The 19,962-nt window shown below is 50.4% G+C and overlaps 1 protein-coding gene across 3 annotated transcripts in view; it reads left to right on the plus strand.

The window, feature by feature from the left end:
* Positions 1-18,124, plus strand: part of Piezo2 (piezo-type mechanosensitive ion channel component 2) — a gene marked incomplete at its 5' end in the record, with an annotated part of 338,525 nt that extends 320,401 nt beyond the window's left edge. For all 3 annotated transcript variants that reach the window (XM_013514699.1, XM_005372584.2, XM_013514720.1), the window contains 9 exon segments: positions 272-430; positions 1,698-1,845; positions 7,635-7,823; positions 8,154-8,246; positions 9,476-9,648; positions 10,896-11,024; positions 13,400-13,479; positions 15,793-15,976; positions 16,605-18,124. In XM_013514699.1, coding sequence (XP_013370153.1) covers positions 272-430; positions 1,698-1,845; positions 7,635-7,823; positions 8,154-8,246; positions 9,476-9,648; positions 10,896-11,024; positions 13,400-13,479; positions 15,793-15,976; positions 16,605-16,857 — 1,408 coding nt within the window. In that variant the 3' untranslated portion in view covers positions 16,858-18,124.
* Positions 18,125-19,962: the final 1,838 nt, after the last annotated feature.

Below are 19,962 nucleotides of genomic sequence, written 5' to 3' on the forward strand. Positions count from 1 at the left end.
CGTTTATCAGTAAATTCACTTATGAACAATTTAATGTAGTCATGGCCGTGGCAACGGGATAATGTACATGATCACAGAATTTGTTTAATAATTGGGCTTTCTTTTGCCCCACCTTTTGCCCTGGAAGTGACCCACTAGGTACAGCGAATTCCTTAGAACTGAGTAAATGGCAGCATTGCCTAAATTCGTTTTGATGTCGTTCGAAACTGGTATCTTTTCATAGCAGAAACATATTCCATTCCTTCACTTTTCACATTTTTGCACTTCGTAGGAAATTCAGCCAGAACCTGGTGGCTCAGCTGTGGTACTTTGTGAAGTGTGTGTACTTCGGGCTGTCTGCCTACCAGATCCGCTGTGGCTACCCGACACGCGTCCTCGGGAACTTCCTCACCAAGAGCTACAACTACGTCAACCTCTTCCTGTTCCAAGGGTGAGGATGCTTGTGGCAGTCGCCGATGGAGCCACCTTGTGTCCCATGGGAAAGAGCAGGAAGGAGAATACAGTGAGGTCATCATTGCAGAGCTCTTCTGGCCTGGCCAGAGAACAAACATGGCTGTGTGTGACGGCCACATGGCTGGCTAGAAAGTTGTCCTGGTGTCCTCCATCCTGGTTAATCTTTTATTTCACTCTCCTGCCTGATTACTGGGATAATACTTAATGATGAGAATTTGGGCTCCCTAATCCTTAAGTATTAATGTGCTCCTGGGTATGATGTCACAGAGTATTTCAAGTCTGGACTTTTCAGAACTTCTGTGGCCCCGTTTGTGGACACAAGCATATGCATGGAAGAGGGCGCTCACCTGCGCTCAGCCAGCCTGGATATGCCAGACCCAGTTGGTCCTGATGGTGAATTAGCTCCTCAAACAAAGCGTATTCACTCCTGGTGGTGACTTCCCTGGCAGCCTCTCCTGTTTCCCGGAAGTTGTCCCTCAGCCTAAAAGATGAGGCCGCTCCAGGCTCAGCTGGCCTCTCAGCCACCTAGAGCTGGGGAAGGAGACTTACACTGTATAGGGGCAGTGGGTGCTTCTGAGATCGGGCCTGCCTTGGGGCTTCATTTATTGTAAGCTGGATCTGAACCCATCTCTTCTGGGGACTGGATTCGTGTCCAGGCCATGGAGCTGAGGGGTCCGGGGGAGAACTTCTGAGTGAGGACCCTAGGATGAGCAACAGGGCTGCCAGGCTGGGGAGGATCTGTGGCACTCAGGAAGTCCAGAACATTCCCCGGTGCCTAGAGGGGCCAGGCCAAGCCACTCTGAAATGCAGTGACAGGTGTGAGTCCTCCTGCCACTCCAGGGGCATTCTCTGCTCCTGCACTCCCCCCTCTGCCCTCACCTGTTCCTTCTCAAGTGAACAGTCTTCACTGACTCATCTGCCACAAAGCCACAGCACTCGGTGCCCTTGAGCCTGACAGTTCTCATAATGCAAACAGATAAGCATGAGAGAAGCGGAGTGACCCTCAGGTTTACTTGAGCTGAACCCCAGTGTGGAGCAGCCATCAGAGACAGTGAATGCGTGAAGAGCCCTAGTCCTTCCTGGGTTTCCCATGAAAAGCAGCTGTTCCCAAGCAGGGTTCTACCGTGGGGGTCACCTGAGAGTTTCCCATGAGTTTCAGTGTTCGAACAGTGAGGACCGCAGGAACCCCCGGGACAGATGGTGACGGCACCAGTGTCTCTCTGACAAGCTGTGGCTCCTCGCAGGTTCCGCCTCGTCCCGTTTCTGACCGAGCTGAGGGCAGTGATGGACTGGGTGTGGACGGACACCACCTTGAGCCTGTCCAGCTGGATCTGCGTGGAGGACATCTATGCACACATTTTCATCCTGAAGTGCTGGCGGGAGTCGGAGAAGGTAGGATGCTGAGGAAAGTTCTTCCACCTGTTTCTCTCAAATACAGCTCAGTTATGAGATGAACATGGATGTCTGCAAGTTTTGAGGCCCAAACAAATGGAGGTGAGGGCAGAAACCTTCATGACCTGTAAAATTGTTGATCTCTGGGCCACTGAAGTTGGGATTTTAACTTCCTCTGCATTCCTTAGCAACAGAATCCAGATGTTTTCTTCTTTCAGCAGCAGTATATTGTAGTTACGTTAAAAAAAAAAAAATGATGCATTGCTGCATGGCCCCTAAGTCCTCAGTGCCCTTCGGGGCAGAGGAAAGGTGTGGGGCACAGGCCGGTGGCCTGGGCTCACCCCACTTCCTGAGCCGTTCTCTGCAGAGGAATGGGCAGTTAAATCTCTTTGTGCAAAGGAAATTGAAGCACAAATATTTGTTGATCCTTCAAGGTGGAATATTAAGAGGTAAGTATACGTAAAATTACTATGATTTATAGAATTTTTTCAAAAGGTTAGCATATGAAACCAGGACCTCTTACATTATAGCAGTTGAAATACCCAGCTACCAGTAGTGGGTGGGAGGAAAGTCTGTTTATCTCAGCTCACACACATCCCCTTGGACAGGGGTGTTGTAGTCTGTAGAATTTCTAGTGCATTCTGCAGCTGCCCCTGAGAATTTCAGCTTTATAGTCCTGGGGCCACTGTGCTGGGGCCTGGCATTCATGGAGTTTTGGGGATTGAAGGAAATGACACTGGGCAGTGTGCTTGAAACCCTCTTTGCATGTCCTCACTTTTAAGGCATAGAGAAATTGATGTGATGACAGCATGTCTTGGTCCATTCTTTGTTGCTGCCTCAAAGCACCCGAGACCAGGTAACTTAGGAAGAAAACAAGTTGATTGCGGCTCACAGTTCTGCAGGACAGGAAGGTGCTGCCGCTGCCCAGCTCCTGCTGAGGGCCGCCTGCTGCTCACACATGGTAGCAAAATAGAAGATAAGCAGGCATGTGTGGGAGAGGGGAAGAGAGCTGAACTCCCGCCATCGTTCACCAAGTCCTACAGGAAAACCCCCATTCCTGTCACAGCCCGTCACACAGCCCAAACACCTCCCCACCTCTCCACACTGACGCTGAAGACGAAGCCTCACCCTGAGGTTAAGTGAGGACGGACCACATCCAGTCATATCTGGTTCATGGTGCAGAATGGAGAGCCACCCACCACAGGCCCTTGAGAGGAGTAACTAGAGGGACAGAGGGTTTGACACTATCACCTGTGTGGGAAAGGAGAAAGAACCAAGTAGGAAAGTAGGAGAGGTGGGAATGGCAGAAATAATAACTTTTCAATAGTGTAAAGCACTGGAAAGAAAAGTAAAAAAGCTGTAGTAAAAAAGCCCTAGTCAAAAGCTCTAGTAAATTGCAGTGGAGTATAAAGAAATTTATAGCCACTGAGGCTCCTCCATTACAGAATTAGCTCTCACAAAACGTGGACATATATACGCAGCGTCACACAGACAATAACTTACACCATGAAGACACCAGATCTACCTCCATGTGTTAATCAGGTTTCTGTCACTGTAGTAAAATACCTGAGATACATCAGCTTAAAAAGATAACAGGTTTACATCGACTCATAGCCTGGGACCAGCTGGCTTTGGCCCTGTGGCAGTGCAGAACATCATGGAGGGTGCGATAGAGGAGGTGATCATCTCATGACTAAGAGCCAAACAGGAGAGCAAAGCCCCACAATCCCTCTGTAGGGCGGGCTCCTGATGAGCTGCAGCCTCCCACCAGGCCTTACCCTCTAAAGGTCCTGCCGCCTCAGTAGTACCCCTCTGAGGAAGTCTTTAACAGTTGGTGTGCAGGAGCATCCCAGATCCAAGCTGTAGCTCTCCTGCTCTGGAGCTGTTCACTCACAGACACGCAGCGGTATGTGTCACTCCAGCAAAGCCCCTCAAACAGCTCAGGGGTGACGCCTGCTTCACCTGTCCATGGCACCACCCTGGGTCTGGGCTGGGCCCTAGGATGACTCGCTGGGTTCCTGGGTTGGCTGTTGTGTGCGGCCCAGCTGGGCGTGATGCTGTTAGATCGTCTCACTCAAAGGCCGGGAGCTTGGGTCTGGCTCTGGTTCTCTACATGTGCAGTCATCAGAATCCATGACAAACTGTTCCGATACCCCTCTTGGAGACTCTCGTCACTCCCTCATTGCTGGGACAAAATACCTGACACTCGCAAGTTTAGGATTGTGGGGTTTATTCTGGTTCACATTTCAGTCCACGGTCAGCTGGCTCCAAGGCGGAACAGCCTAGCAGAGGGTCCTGGTGGGGGAGAGCTGCTCATGGTGTGGGGAACAGGAAGTGGAGTCAAGGAAGGAGCCTGAAGGGGTACAACCTTCAGGTCATACCCACAGTGACTGCCTCTTCTGACCAGTCCCCGCTTCCTAACTGCAAGTCAGCTGGAAACGCTGTAATCAGGTCCCCTTCCACAAGCCCCAGCTGTGAGCCCGTGAGGCTTTAGAGGGCAGAGACAGAGACATAGACAGAGACGTAACAGAGACCGGACTCTGCAGGTGCTCACTCCCTTCTGTAAGACTGCTTAGTGGTAGCAGCCATCCTCCCGCACGCTAAATAATCTCCAGAGTATTCACAGCACCTCAAACAGTGCGTGTACTGTGCCAGTAGGTCCTGGCCGTTGTTTCAGGGTGTGATGACAAGAAAAAGTCTGCACGTGTTTGGTACAAATGCAGTTTCCCCCCAATAGTTCTGATCGAAGTTGGTTGAGTCTGCAGACTGGGAACCCGCAGAAGCAGTGGCAGGTATTCTCCCCTCGAGGAGCCCCTGCCTCTCTCTCAGCTGCATCCTACCCCAAGGCTCCAAATCTGCTCACCGCTACACCCTCGGTGAGCCGAGCGGTCTGAGCGGTTCAAAGACAGCTTAGAGTCAAGGGGAAGGAGAACCTGGCGGGGTTGCCGAGGCCATGTTCCTTAGGACTGTGCACCCTGGAATGAGAACTTAGGGAATTTTTTTTATTTTGGCAACGTACTATAAATTTTTACTAAGCCCCTCCTGTATGCCCAGAACCCTGCTAAGCATGAACAACTCACAGGCAGTGCCCCGCCCTGGCCTGGGTCTGTGGAGTGAAGCGGCTGTTTGAAACAGCTCACACAAATATGTGCAACATGTGACAGGCGCTGTGACAGGGAAGGCAGGAAGAGGCTCCCGGGAGCTCCTGGAAGAGTGTGAGCTCCTGCGTGCAGAGCGCGCCTGTGCTTCCACGTCTGTGCCTGGGTGCTCCAGCCCTATCCTCTCTCCTCTGCTTTCTACAGGGACAGGTTCAACAGAGGCCGGTGTTTGTCCTGTCATCCTGCCTGCTCTCCCTAACTCTTCAGCTCCATTGTGCCGCGTTAACACCCCTTTCCCAGGGGCCTTTCCCAGCGCCAGAGTTCAAAGCACACCTTTTCCCAGAGGGCTCAACAACCCTCCCATGGAAGCTTGCCACATTCAGAGCCTTGGTTTGTGTCTATTATGAGCTCTGTGATAAGATCAATGTAATGATCTTATCTTTGTGAAGCAAGAGCAATTTCCTAGGAGGCAACATGTTGGCAGTGCTGGCCACTCTGCTGAGTTTCCAGTGAGCTCCAGGCAGCCATGGCCCAGCGTGGGGCCAGAGTGTCCCCGGGCCCCGTAGTAAAGGCTAGGTTGCCTTGGAAGGTGGTGGAAGGAAGCTAGGTCAGAGGGTGTGCCCCGGAAGGGGTCTCTGAGACCCTGGTCCTACTCCACCACCATGAGTTTGATAGACCCCTCCATCACACCTCCTGAGGATGTACGGGGCCGCCAGAGCCCTTCGCGGTAAGGATGAGTGCCCATGGCCCGACACCCTGGAAACTAGGAGCTAAAATAAGCCATTTCCTCCTTCTGAGTTGATTATCTCGGGTATTGTGTCCCAATGACAGAAACTGGACCAACACAAACCATTGCCCTGAACACTTCAGGATGCTGATGGAAATCTCTGTAGCAGGGTAGCAAGCTGGGAAGCGTGGTGAGGAACTGGGTTACCTAGGAAAGGGGTCATGGAGGAACCCAGAACTGGAAGGTGCAATCCCACAAGGTCTTCTCCTGACCAGCCTAGGGAATGTGGAGGGGTAAGCAGAGCTTCGAGAAGAAGGGGGAGGCCTGGGAGGCTTTTGAGGTGAACCCTGGCCCTTGAGAGTTTGGAGAGAAGAGAGCAAAGTGCCCCTGGCAGAGACAAAGTGAACTACTTACCGCGTGGAACCCGATGGGACATGATGCTGGGTTTCCGGGGCACTGCAAGGGATGGCTGGTGTCTGAAGTTCCCTCCTCGAGAAAGGAATGAAATCGGTATGTGCATGTTTATGTGTGTGTGTGTGCATGCACACACCCACATAGGTACACGTGCACATATATGTTGTCAGAGCGTACGTTTCACATTTTCAAATACTAGATTTCGGTTTTACTTTCAAAGTAGTAAGTTTGAATGGGAAATAGTGGTCAACAGAATGAAACTCCAGCACAGAAGGCTCCAAGCCCACGGCCCCTAGTGACTTCGATGGCTCCCACGGTGTGGATGATGAGCTCGCACACTGAGCACGCGGCCAAGCCTCGCTCTCACAGTTCTGAGACCATCTACGGCAGCCGTGGAGGGTCAGGCCTCCTGCCGGGGCATGGCCTGCAGCCCAGTGCCTACAGGTCTGACAAGGGCTGTTCCTTCTTTTCTGTTCTGCTGGGATAAGCAAATTCCTCCCAGGGGGGTGGGAGCCCCAGATCCCCACTCTGCTGGGCTGAGGAGTAGGGTGACAGCCGTGTTATGTGAGTAGTCACACTGCGTCCTCTTCAGCTTCCAATAGCACAGGGCCCAGGATGGGAGAGTTTAAAGAAAAGAGGTTTGTTTGGCTCCTGGTTCTGGTGCAAGGTTGAGGGCAGCTTCTGGCCAAGTCCTGTCACTAGCAGAGACCTGAGGTGGACCAGGGCATCACGTGGCGAGAAGCAGGAGCATGCGGGAGACCTAGCCGGCTGGGGTAGCAGGCCCACTGCAATGACCCGTAACCCACTCACCCCTCTTCTCTTGGCTGCGTCCATTCACAGAGGGGCTGTGGTCACCATCTGCGGGTTCTCCCTTGTTCACCTCTGGGTGTCTCATGGCGGGGCTGAAGTCGTCATGAGGTTTGGCGGGGACCGACCACCTCTGACTGAGCACTGCCCCTTGTCAGAAGCCACTCTAAGGGAGCTGAGGTTTCAGCGCCCACACCCCTGTGCAGTGTAGAGCCCGGCCGTTGGCCCGCCTGCAGCCTCTGAGCCTGGCACAGTGGTACGAAGCGAAGGGGCGCAGTTCCAGCCTGAGCAGCACGGGCTCTTGGCTGTGGTCCAGCTCAGGGCGGCCCATCCTTCATGCCCTAAAACACATGGCCGTAGACGGCACCCATTGGGATTAAACTGACAGTAACATCTTTCTGCCCTCCACACGCACATGCAGGGCGGTGCTGGCCGAAAGGCACGGGTTGTGAATATGGAGAAACTTGAAGTGAAAGGTCTTTTCTGCTACAGTCCCTTCAAAGCGGAAGGTTTGTCCAGAGGATGCCTGATACATTGGCCTGCAGGGCATGGGCAGCTTTGTGGGTGATGTTGGCGCAGGTGGTAGGGACAGGTGGCTGAATGCAGTTCAAGGCTGGACAAGGTGGCACTGCCCCTGTGGGAATGGGCAGAGATCAGGACAGAACCCACATCCCCTGACACTGCCTGTCCGCTCCTGCTGCTGGCGGGCCTTGCCTGAGCCTTGCTGAACTCTTCTGTTGCAGAGGTACCCTCAGCCCCGGGGCCAGAAGAAGAAGAAAGTGGTCAAGTACGGCATGGGGGGCATGATCATCGTCCTGCTCATTTGTATCGTCTGGTTTCCGCTTCTCTTCATGTCTTTGATCAAGTCTGTTGCTGGGGTTATCAACCAGCCCCTGGACGTCTCCGTCACAATCACCTTGGGAGGGTACCAGGTAACCTGGACCGCACCTACCACCACAACCAACTGCACTCTTTCGGGAGAATGCCTGCTAGGCTGTTTAGTGGGAAGGGCGCTTGGCCAGTCCAAAAGTCTTATCTAAATGTTGGCTGTTCCTCACTTACGTTACATGTGCAATTAGGAGCACAAAACAGAGAAAGCATTGTCCCGTCTGGTTTTTAGCACAGGTTTAACCAGTTTAGAAGGAGAGGCCGAGCCCAGCTGCCTTCCAGAGAATCAGGTTGATGGACTATGTCCGTGTTTAACCCAGGATTCAGAGAAGAGCTGGGCGGTACTGACAGCACTATGTACCTTTGTTTTCCAGCCTATTTTCACAATGAGTGCCCAACAAAGCCAGCTGAAAGTCATGGACCCGCAGAGGTATAACAAATTTTGGAGGATGTTCTCTAGGGACACTGTAAGTAAACGCATGTCGCGGATCTCTGTGAAGAGCTTCTGTTTAGCAGTGTTTACTGGTTGTTGGGCTGTTGTTTCCTACCCTACCTCAGCCTGCAGCAGTGGGAGGAAGGACCTTTCTGGGATTATCAGTTACATGGCAGAGTCCTGGCTGCAGCCCACTGTGACCATCTAAGAAGTCATATCTGTGTTCTTGGCCATGAATGGTAGTAAAAAACATAATTTGAATTTGTAACATTTCAAGATCAATCTATATGGGTTCATTTTTTTAACTTTTTAAATTGTGGTGTATATTGTTCCTTGGCTCAGTAGGACTACTCTGAGAATCTATCCTAAGGCAGTAATTCAAAATTTGGGGAAGTGATATGTAGATACTTGCTTAAAAATTCATTCTCTGTGTTAATGGAACGGGGAGCAAAGGGGGGTCAGCAAAGAGTGGCAGGTGAAGCGGTTAGGACAGAGTGTTAAAGGAGTTTGGTGGACACTGGTCACAGGCCAACAGTCACAGCAAGGGATAGCTTCCACTTTCACTTCATATATATACATGCTTTGTTGGCTGGAGATCTCCCAAGCAACTTCTTTTGTAATAAAAAAATTATTACAAAGACTATGAATGTCATGATTGTTTCTCAAGCCGCAATGTAAATAAGAAAGGTGTAGACTTATTTTTTTTAAATGTTAAAATCAGGAATCCTGCACAGAACAATGCCAGTGCTCTGGTATCTGAGTTATAGCTGAGGTCATATATTCCTTTCTCTGCAGCCCAGGCTTTTGATAATATGAGACTATAATTCTTATCATCAAAAGTAATTTTTCAAATAATGGTTTTAATTGAAGGAAGTGACTAATAAACGGATACATTCCTGCACGAAAAATGCATGCTGCCAAAAGGAATCTTGAGCAATGAGCAGCTGGAGGACAGAGGGTGCTGTCTGGGTGGATTAAATGTTGTCCGTACCATAAGAAGGAAGCGCTGCCTCGGTGAATAAGTGTCCTCTCTAGTGGAGGGGACAGTGACCACAAGGACCTGGCTCTCCTTGATCCTTCGGAAGGGAGTGGAAAGGTTGCTGGGGGTTGGGAGACAAGGGACAGTGGAGGCTCAAGGCCTGAATGATACAAATGCTCCCTTGGGGGAAGAAATCCTGTGTGCAGCCAGGAAAAGACAGAGTCATTGCGGTCTCTCTCTAATATCGTGTCAGGGATTTATGCCTGTGCTTTTTGTGCATACAGGGTGCTATGCAATTTCTGGAAAATTATGAAAGAGAAGATATAACAGTAGCAGAACTGGAAGGAAACTCAAATTCTTTATGGACCATCAGCCCTCCCAGTAAGCAGAAAATGATACAGGAACTCACGGACCCCAATAGTAGCTTCTCTGTTGTTTTTTCATGGAGTATCCAGAGGTAGTTACTGTATTTCCATGCCTCATTGTCCCTTTCCTGGCGCAGCTCTGGGGGGGTGGGAGAAGGATAGAAGTGGTAGGTGAATGGGGAATGATCATTACATCCTTGGGAAACCTCTCCTAATGCCAAAGCCGACCTTCTGTTTAGTAAATAGCAACTTTCCCAGGAACCAATGACCAGACTATCTTACTTTTCATGTATGTAATGGACTTCAGTACTTAGACAGTGGCTGGCAGTAAGTTCTGTGAACAAGACAGAAAAATAAATAGCTAAGAACAAGAGTAAAGATTTCTAAAATGAAACAGTCTGAGTGAATTGTGAGATTTCCATAAAATATTGGAAGTTCGGTCTCAGTAATAAAGAAATCGTGTCTCTTGCATCACTGGCACACCAGGGAAGTCCTAGCAGACCTCTCCCCTAGCTTGGGGTCACAGGGCACCTTGGCATCCCAGAAGGGGCAGAGCAAGGTGAGATTTGTTCCCCATGACCCTGGCCCAGGGCCAGCATGCTGCCCCTGCTCTGTCTTCTCTTGCATAGACAGTGTTAGTAAAGGCCCCTACGGGGAGATACGGTATCCAGGGCCTTAGCAACACAGCTCTGGACACCTCGCTGGCTGACCACCACAGTTTCTGTCATGGAGGTCTTGATGTTCTGGACTCCAAGCTGGCAGGCAGTAGGTTCATGTAGGCCTCCACAGTACCAGCTGCTTAGTTCAGAGTCAGAAAGAGTCACGAAGACAGAAGAAGGCTTCTGGACACCAAAGTGAATCCACAAAGAAATGGGAAGGACTCTTCAGTGGGGATTTTCAGAATTTAAAGAACTCCTTCTTTACTCCTATTTTCTCCTTAAAAGTGTCCCAAGTTCCTCACTTCCACATCTGTGCTGATTGCCAAAACTTTACCTCTGAGCTTTGTATTTAAAGTGCTACTGAAAAATAATTTTAAAATTCAGTTTCTGACTGAACATTCTTTTTAAAACAGATTAAGTTGTGTTTTCAGCCAGCAGACTGCATAGTCCTTATTCTGTTTTAAAGGTGCGGCAGCCTCCCGAAGTTTATTAGCTCAGCTGTCTAAGATGGACACACGGGGGTGGACAGGAAGGGTTGGGATGATAGTAGTGGACTGGGGAAGGCCAGGAGCAGTGACTAGAATTAGGAGTCAAGTGACTTTCGAACTCTCTCCCAGACTTCTGAATATTCACTGATGTTGTGCTTCTTTCTTTCTTTCTTTTTTTTTTTTTCTTTATAGAAACATGAGTCTGGGTGCAAAAGCAGAAATAGCAACAGATAAGCTCTCGTTTCTTCTTGAAGATGTCACACGAGAGAGTATAGCTAAAATGATTGCTGGTAACGACACGGAGAGTTCAAAAACACCTGTGTAAGTTCCTTTTCCCTGTGAACACAGTTTCTATTGATGTCTTAGTTTCTTTTCCTGTTACTGAGACACAATACCTGACCCCAAAAATTAAAGGAGGAAAGCTTTATTTTGGCTCACAGTTTGTAGAGGTTTCAGTCCATAGTTGGCTGACTCCAGGCAGGGTGGCATGCAGAGAGGTATCACAGAGGAGAAACAGTCCATGGCAAAGCAGGGCAGGCAGAAGGCAGCATAGCAGCAGCAGCAGAAGCCGTAGCGGCAATAATGACAGCAGCTCTCTTTCTGTCCCTTATTTTCCATTCTAAGGGCAGATAGCACTCACACGGAGGGTGGGCAGCCTTAATCTCAGCATCACACACTTAATCTCAGCATCACATACCCTAGATCCAGCCACCTCTGAGAAATTCTACCTCTGACCACATGAGACTTTGGAGGGACATCTGCATCTAAGCCATAACAGTTGGTGTGTGTAGCTGGAAGAAAATCTGCATCTACACATTTCATAAGTAGCGTGTGGCATGCTCAGAGGAGAGGGTCTGTTTGTGGTGCACTGACCACGCACCACGTGGCACAGAGCCTTAGCAGCACAGCTCTGGACACCTTGCTGGCTGACCACCACACTGCAGAGGAGACGCAGATTCCCTCCGAGGAGCCCCTGCTGTCCTCCGTATTCCTTCCCCTCCGTTACCTCCATCCAGCAGCCCAGGGAGCAGTGAGACCTTGCTCCTGCCTGGCCATTGTCACTGGAAGCCAGAGAAGACCCTTTCCCTCTGTGTCTCCTGCCCCCTGGGGTCTGAACACCAAGCTGACTGAATTGGGGTTAGGTGGGCAGGAGGCACAAGGGTCAGAGAAAACTGGGCTTCAAAATGTTACCTCACCATATACCTTGAAAAATACAGTGAGTGTTTAAATTTTAAAAATGATTGCAGTAAAAGACATTACCATAAACCCCTTGAAAGCTCCCCCGCTCACTTTGAACACACAGATCCCATCATTCTCGGCACTTTCTACAGCACTTCTGGGAGTCCTTTCGTAAGTGTCTTTACAAGGTGTGATCAGTGGAAAGACAGGTTCCTAAAAACGTGACAGGACAGTGTGTCCTCACTGCACATGGCACTGTGTAACTTCTGGCTCTTCCCCAAAGTCAAAGTGACCATGAAAGGGACATGTTTGGAATCAGTTTAGGACATTAAGGCAGTCACAACAGCACAAGACACTCCGGAAAGAGGACTCCAGGACTGCTTCAGGAGGTGACAAGAACAATGGGGTAAGTGTGTTCACAGCGAGGGAGAAGATTTTGTGGGGGATAAGTGACAATGTGACTTTTACTGTAATACAGACTTGGGTTTTTTTAGTTCAAGCATATTTTTCAGTCACATCTTGTATGGCTCCGTTTTATTTTTTTTATTTTTTTTTTTTTTTGGTTTTTGTTTTTTTTTTCCTCCAGTACCGGGAACCGAACTCACGACCTTGCGCTTGCCAGGCAGGTGCTTTTTGCCGCTGAGCTAAATCCCCAGCCCTGGCTCCATTTTAGACAGGTGCTTGCTGTGAGGTTTAGAGTCCAGTGTGACAACTAGCAAGGAAAACATGATGTCGGGGTCCGGGTGTGGCTCAGTGGCTGAGCACTTACCTAGCCTGCAGCAGGCCTGGGTTCAGTCTCCAGCATCACAAAATGAAAGAAACAATGACATGGATCTACGACTGCTAAGCAGCACATTCCAGGTGTCCATCAGCAGCCCCCAGTTTTGTCCTGCAGTTTGTCCTGGCCGTGTTGATGTGTTCTGCGTAAGGACCGCCAGGACGCAGGCACTGGAAGTCTCCAGTGAGGAAAGGAGTCCTTCGAGAATCGCTGAAGCTCAGGGTTCTTGAAGATCCTCAAGTCCTCTCCGTGGTTTCCCGATGAGAACACGGGGATGCACCTGCTTCTGGTCACCGGGGTCCTGAGAAGCAGATGCCTGGAACCCAAGCCCCATATTTCCTCCCAACCCTCACCCCCACCAGACCGCTCTTGCCACCCAAGGGACTGTAGATAATCTGAAACCCTAGCAGCTTCCGCAGGGAGTGCGCAGTGTTGTGGGTAAGCTCTAGCAGGAAGGAGAAGCCCTTGGCAAACCCGGTGACAGACCTGCGACACCCAGGAGCCCTGTTGCAGCCATGAACGAGCTGCGCGCTGAGCTCCCTTGTGAGTCTGGACGGGACCCAGCAGTCTGTTCGGCTTGAAGGGACTCTGATTATCAGAAACACACAAATTCCGAGGCCTGTGCATTGCACTGATGTGTAAAGACTTGCATCATGTGCTTGATACGAAGTCTAAAATAGCAGCAGTTCAATTGTGTGTGAATAAAACAACTAAAACTGCGCGTTTCTTCACCACACAGGACAATAGAGAAGATATACCCGTACTACGTGAAAGCGCCGAGCGACTCTAACTCCAAACCTATAAAGCAGCTTCTATCAGGTAGGGACGAGAAGCTGTTTGAGAACTTTTGAAAACCTTACTCTTACCCAGTATCAACAGTTCACGCTTTGAGCCTCCATCAAGCTGCTTTCCCTGTGTGAGAAGGACCAAAACCTTCCTCTGCCTGTGCACGCCTCGGAGCCCTGCTCTTCATTTCCTTTTTCTCTCTGATGAGAAAGCAGATGTAGTGAACCACAGTCCTATTAAACAGCGTCTTGCTTCTGTCAGCAGATCGTTGACAGCAAACAAGCTCGCACACTGTTAAATGCTGCTCCGCCCCCAGCCGCAGGAAAAGGCAACCAGACGTGGACTTGGCTCAGCCGAGGGTTGGAAGTGCCCAGCGTAGCCCTTCCGCAGTTGCCCTTTCCCAGCGTCACAGTGAGGGGAGGCAGCCGATGTCTCCAGGTGACAGTCATGCGCCTCGGGACGGTCCAGCCAGCCACAGAGCACGCGTGTGTGATGGTGTACACCAGTGCACACGTGTGTGGTGGCATACACCATGTAGCCGGGGTGTGTGGCGGGACATATCTAGGCTCTTGTCAGCACACTGTGATGACTGCACGCTGGCGCGGCTGTCTAGCAGCGAGTCTCCCGAGACACCTCTGTCGCTGCGAGGGAAGCTGGGTGTCTCACTTTCACTCAGAAGTCCTAGAAGTTTTTCGTGCAGCTGTGCAAGCTGCCCAACAGTGGTCCTCCCCGACAGAATGACATGGTCTGCCTTGGAGCTCTTCCCGCTTGGCCAGTGACCTTTGCTGGCTTCCAGAGCAGATCTCTGCGGTCCAGGAGATGTCCCTGGAGCTTGCTCCCTCTCTTCCCTCCCTCCGGGCTCAGAAAAGGGGGTGTCCTCTCTGCTCTTCGAAGTCAGCCTCCCGGTGCACCCAGCCCCTGCCCCTCCTTGACTACACTTGGAGCTTCACTGAGCTCCTGGTCCTTCCCCCCAACCCACACGCTGCCATCTGTGATATCACCATGGGTAGAAGTAACACAGGTTGGAGGTTCTCACAGTTCACACGTGAGGAGACTGAGGCTTAGGGTATGTATCACTCAGCTAAAGTGATGTAACCTGTACACGGTAGAACTAGATCCAAACTTGGGTCTGGGCTCAGGACCAGATGCTTCCCCTTGTATCTGTCTCTGGACTTCAAAAGCAGAATTATTCCTGTGTCTGAACGTCTTGAGCTTTAGTTCTTGATAAGAATTTTGGCTTTAATAGTATCCTGCTATCCTTAACTCTTCTTCCTTCATTCATCTATCCCTCCATCCATCCACTCATTCAGCCCTGTCCTTCCATTGACGCATCCACCCGTCTGTCCATTCACCCATCTGTCCATCTATCCATCCATCCACCCACTCATTCACCCCATCCATCCTTCCGTCCACCCCTCTACCCAGCCATCCCTTCATCCACTCATCGATCCATCCAGCAGACCTTTCCTGCCAAGTACTGTCCTGGATTCTTGAGACTGAAGACTTTACAGAGGAACAAGGCAAACACGATTCGTCCTCTTGCAGGGTTCACACTCACTGCGCTTCTCACTGTCATCGCTGGGGATGGTGGAGCCGTCTTCGAAAGCTCATGCACTGTGACCCCAAGTGTTCTGTTTGCCCCGTCTTTTACTGTTATTCTGCATTCACCCCTGTGGTCCAGCAGAAGCAGTCGCTGACCATTCATTGCAGTGTCAGAGCTTTTCAGAGCTTCATGCCCGAGTCCTTCCTGAAGTGAGTGCCAGCTCCCACCCAGGTTCTCACTCGGCAAAACTGAGCCCCCAGGTCATTTCCTCTTTGACACACTCATGAGGCACACCAACCAGCAGCGGTCGAAGTGGAGAGACCTGGGCACTGCTGTCCTAGGGTGTTGCCATTTGACCATAAGCTGCTTGCACACATGGCCTTTTCCCGTTAAGATACGGGGCGATGATATATGCAATTTTGCAGCCTTTGGCACTAATACAGTGTCTTCCTCCAAGAGGCACTCAACAAACGCGGATAATATGAATCAGTCAGTGGTACCAGAAGTCAGATACTGGGTCAGATGTCCTAGTAGCTGTTTGGAATGGTCAGCGCAGCAGCTCAGGGTGGGCCGTGTGTGATGGTGACCAAGCTTCGCCACCAAGCTTCTTGGCTGGAAAAGAGATGCGGCCCAGGCCCAGAGCTGATTCTCTTTCTGATAGTGTGGTCAGTGTGTCCATTTGTCCTGTTCATTCCGGACCTGTGTGCTACAGGGCGTGACCAGGCCTGGTCATCTGAGCGCTGCTGGTTGCGGCCAGTGCTAGAACTCTCATGCTGACTTAATTTTGCTTTTCTCCCTTCCAGAAAAGGATTTCATGAATATCACCATCATTTTGTCCAGAGATAATGTGACGAAGTCTAACAGTGAGTGGTGGGTCCTCAACCTGACAGGCAACAGGATATACGACAGGGAGTCTCAGGCTTTGGAGCTGGTGGTCTTCAATGACAAGGTCAGCCCCCCCAGCCTGGGGTTCCTGGCCGGCTACGGGTAAGGACTCGCATAGACCCCAGCAGTGACCCCTCCTGCCTCTCAGTCATACAGCGTTACTGGTGAGACTGCTTTGTTTCTTAGAATTCTGAAGTCGTATAGCTGCCCATTGATTTCACATAGAAGTAAGGAACCAGGAGCTTAAAGACATCAAAACACCTAGTGCCACACACAAGCCCAGAGTGTGGATGCTTCTTTACTCTGTGGCTTGCTGTTACGCCCTTGCGTGAGGTAGTTCGGTATTTAAATCTGGGAATTGGCATAATTTTCTGCTTCCATTCCTTCTGAGCCTGAGCTGATGGATCAATTGGGTGACAGCTGTGGGTGCATCAGACCATCTCATCATGTCCTGACTGGGGCTTAAACCCTGAGACACACCTCAGACATGAGAATGACATGTTATATTTTCCAGAGTTAGCCTCATAAGAAACAACTTTCCGCCAGGATTTTATTACAAGAGTGAATTTCTGAGAAAGATAGGATTGTCAAAGGGAAAAGAGCTGGTTTCGGGAAAGTATATTATGCTGTTGTTTCTACCAAACACCGAGTGCCCTGCCACTACCCTGTGGTTAACGTGTCTCCCTAGCCATTTCTAACTGCCGGTGCAACCCCGTCTCCTGTTTTTCAGCATCATGGGATTGTACGCTTCGGTTGTCCTGGTGATTGGAAAGTTTGTCCGGGAGTTCTTCAGTGGCATCTCGCACTCCATCATGTTCGAAGAGCTTCCGAATGTAGATCGGATTCTGAAGTTGTGCACGGATATTTTCTTAGTTCGAGAGACGGGGGAACTGGAACTAGAGGAGGATCTCTATGCCAAGTTAATATTCCTGTACCGCTCACCAGAGACAATGATCAAATGGACCAGAGAAAAGACAAATTGATACCTTAGGGCCTGGACTGCAAGTCACATTAACATTTGAATTTTTTTACAGAAGCACAACATTCTCCTAAGAGCTAAGCATTTCTAGTTCAGTGGCATCTGGTTCTCTTTTGACGTGTGAGCGGAAGAGCTGACTTCATTTTGCAGTCCAAGCTGCCTTGCAAGCAGAGACGCTGTTGAAGGCATTATTTGTAACTCAATTTCTCTGAAATTAGGGCTACTCGCTTTATGTTTTAGTCAGTGGTGTCTTGTGTTCCGATTGACTGCGGCAAAGATCCAGGTATGGGTCCCTCCTCTCAGCGAGCCAGAACTGGGAAAGAAGACAGATGTCTCATTTTACTTTGTGGGGACCACGTGTCTCCTGGGGCGATGCCATGAGGGCCCGTCGGCTCGTATCCCATTGGGGACACACTGAAGGAGCTTCAGACCCTTCAGCAGCCCAAATGTGCAAGAGCAATAGCAGCCCAGAGCCCCGATGCTGTTTCTGGGGCAAGAGAGAGGGAATCGGGGTCCCCAAAGCTGCCCGCAGAAGGCCAGCCTCACTCTAAGCAAAAAGATAATGTTAGCGATACTCTTACTGCCTTATCTTAACTCAAGATGAATAAGAAATCTTTCCATTAAACACCAGTGACTTCTCAGGAAAAAAACCAAGAAAAGCAGCAAAACCAGTATTTGGCCACCTGCGTGGCAGAGGTCCCAGGGCGACCTTGCAGCGATGTGGGCCGCCCCGCTTCAGGCGGCCGCCGCCCCACCCAGAAAACAAAGGGGGCAGGACTCGGGGACGGCCGGTCCCGGGACAGGAGTGCCCGGCCTCGACGCCGCGCCCCCTCCACGACCAGTCTCGGGTGCTCCCCCGCCCCGCCCCACCCCGCCACGTGCTTTTTCCCATTTCCATGATGAAAGGCAATGGTTTTTCCAGTATGTGACATTTTCCTTCCTGTTTTTCAGGTATATCAAAGAGTTTACATATTCCAGTTCACATTTTTACATCTGAGACGGGTTTTTTAAGTTCATAATTACGAAAGAAATATGTATATTGAGCTTGGGAAAATAAAAAATGGCCTTTTCTTAAATTATTATCATTGGTAATACAACCTCCTGAAATAACAATGTAGCATGAAAATTTATGACTGAAATGTAGTTTTCATTCCATATTAAAGTTGCAGTTTCTGAGAAGAATCGTTGACTGGGCTAGAATATGTCAAAACATGATCCTATGTAGTTTGGGTTCAGGGCTGACTTACAATAAAGCACATCTTGCAAAGTCACTGAAAGGATGTTCTCTCTTCTGCCTCTTTGCATGAACTGAGAAAAGTAGTTATTTTCAGTACACTGTGCAATTTACTGGGATAAGAAACCACTTCTTGTTGATTGTATGTGTTTCCCATGTGTGGGCTCTATATGAACAAGATAAGCCAGAAGAACTGCTGACAGACAAGCTTCCAAAGAGGAGCCTTTATAGTGGACATGGAGCTTTAACATAAGGAGTAGAGTTAGGCATGATGGCACATTCCCATGATACTAGCACACGGGAGGCTGAGACAGGAGGATCACCATGAGTTCAAGGCCAGCCTGGGCTACATAGCGAGACCCTGTCTCAAAAAAACTAAATAAATAAAAGCAGAGTTTGAAGAATCTTCTAGAGAATCAATCAGGGCATGCTGTCCTCACACCATGAAAGGCAGTAGCTTCCGTCTCTACAACAATAAACTCACCCCTCCTGATGACCCTTTGGGGTGACATCCTGATTCCCTGGCAACAGAGGAATCATGGTGCCTATATTTCTCTCCTAAAAAGAAATTTATAAGGAATTTCTAGAAAGCAAATTGTAGTGCATTTAGCAAAGAACAGACATAGGAAGACATGCGTGAAAAGAAAGGTGCAGGTCAAGGGTTCCAGAACTGAAATATTCCTGAGAAAACCATTTCTGGGGATCCAGAGAGGTGTGCATGGGAGTCTATGGGGTCCCTTTCCAGGGTGGTGGCTACTTTGAGTGCTAGGAAGAAGGGTACTAGCATTTAACTTTTACGTTTTCAACCTTTGTAATTCTGCCTTTCCCATGTGTAGTATTTCTGACACCTCTGCAGTGAGACTATGGGGTTCCTATGCTGTCTTCTACCCAAGACTAAGTCCCGTCCTGGGACTGTGGCGGGCAGTGTCACACCTGTCCATGAGCGTGGCCGCACCGCTCCCTGCGGTGGGACGGTGGATGCTGAGGACAGGAAGAGGCATTCCCTGAGGGTCTGCTGTCTGCACTCCAGAGCTGGCCCCAGCCGTGTGTCGCAGGTGTTCAGGAAACGTAGAGAGGAGCTCCCGCCTACCACGGTCCTTCTCTGGCCCTCTTACCCCAGCCACGGCACCAGGCAGCGCGTGCCAGAGTCCGGCTCAGGAGCCAGCCTCCGCTGAAGGGTCTGCGACCAGGGGTGTGGGGTCCCGGCTCTTTCTCACTGTGGAATATCTGCGTGTGCCCAGTGGTACTTCCTGAAGATGGGACCTGAGTCCACGGACAGAATTCTCTTCTGTCCCGTGTACACCTTATACACTCAGCACACAGGTACTTTGTACAATATTTTCAATAATCCTTGGCATCAAATAAAGTTTCTGGCTCCCAGCTGATGGAGCTGCAAAGAGACTTCCCCCTTGGGAATGCTGAGTAAACCGTCTCTCCGGGAACTGTCCCCTGGGGCCGGGAGCTTTTGGGTTGAGGTCAGAGTTCCCAGCTCTCCATTTTCGGATGGGGTGCTCAGCCTGGAAGTAAAGGAAGAGGCGGGACAACGTACACATGCCCCCCAGGAGCAGCTCTCACTGTGTGTGCCACACCCAGGCCTAACAGCACGCGGAGCGGAGCACAGGCTGAATGGTTGCCCAGGGCGCAGGTGAAGCCAGGCCTCCACCCTTCCCCAGGAAGCCAGTGGCCCCTGGACTCCAGCCTTCACGGAAGGGCTCCACGGGCCCTACCGGCCGCCAGCCTCCGTCCACCGCTGGCCAGGCACTGGTCCTCACCACCTGAGGCCACACCTAGCAGCCAGATTCCCAAAGGGCGTTGGGTTAGGGACACGGAGACATGGGTGATGCGGCCTGTCTCTGCTTCCACCGTGTTTGTTTC

This window comes from Chinchilla lanigera, unplaced genomic scaffold (genome assembly GCF_000276665.1).
Source record: "Chinchilla lanigera isolate Chin_1 unplaced genomic scaffold, ChiLan1.0 scaffold00001, whole genome shotgun sequence".
NCBI classification, from domain to species: Eukaryota; Metazoa; Chordata; class Mammalia; order Rodentia; family Chinchillidae; genus Chinchilla; species Chinchilla lanigera.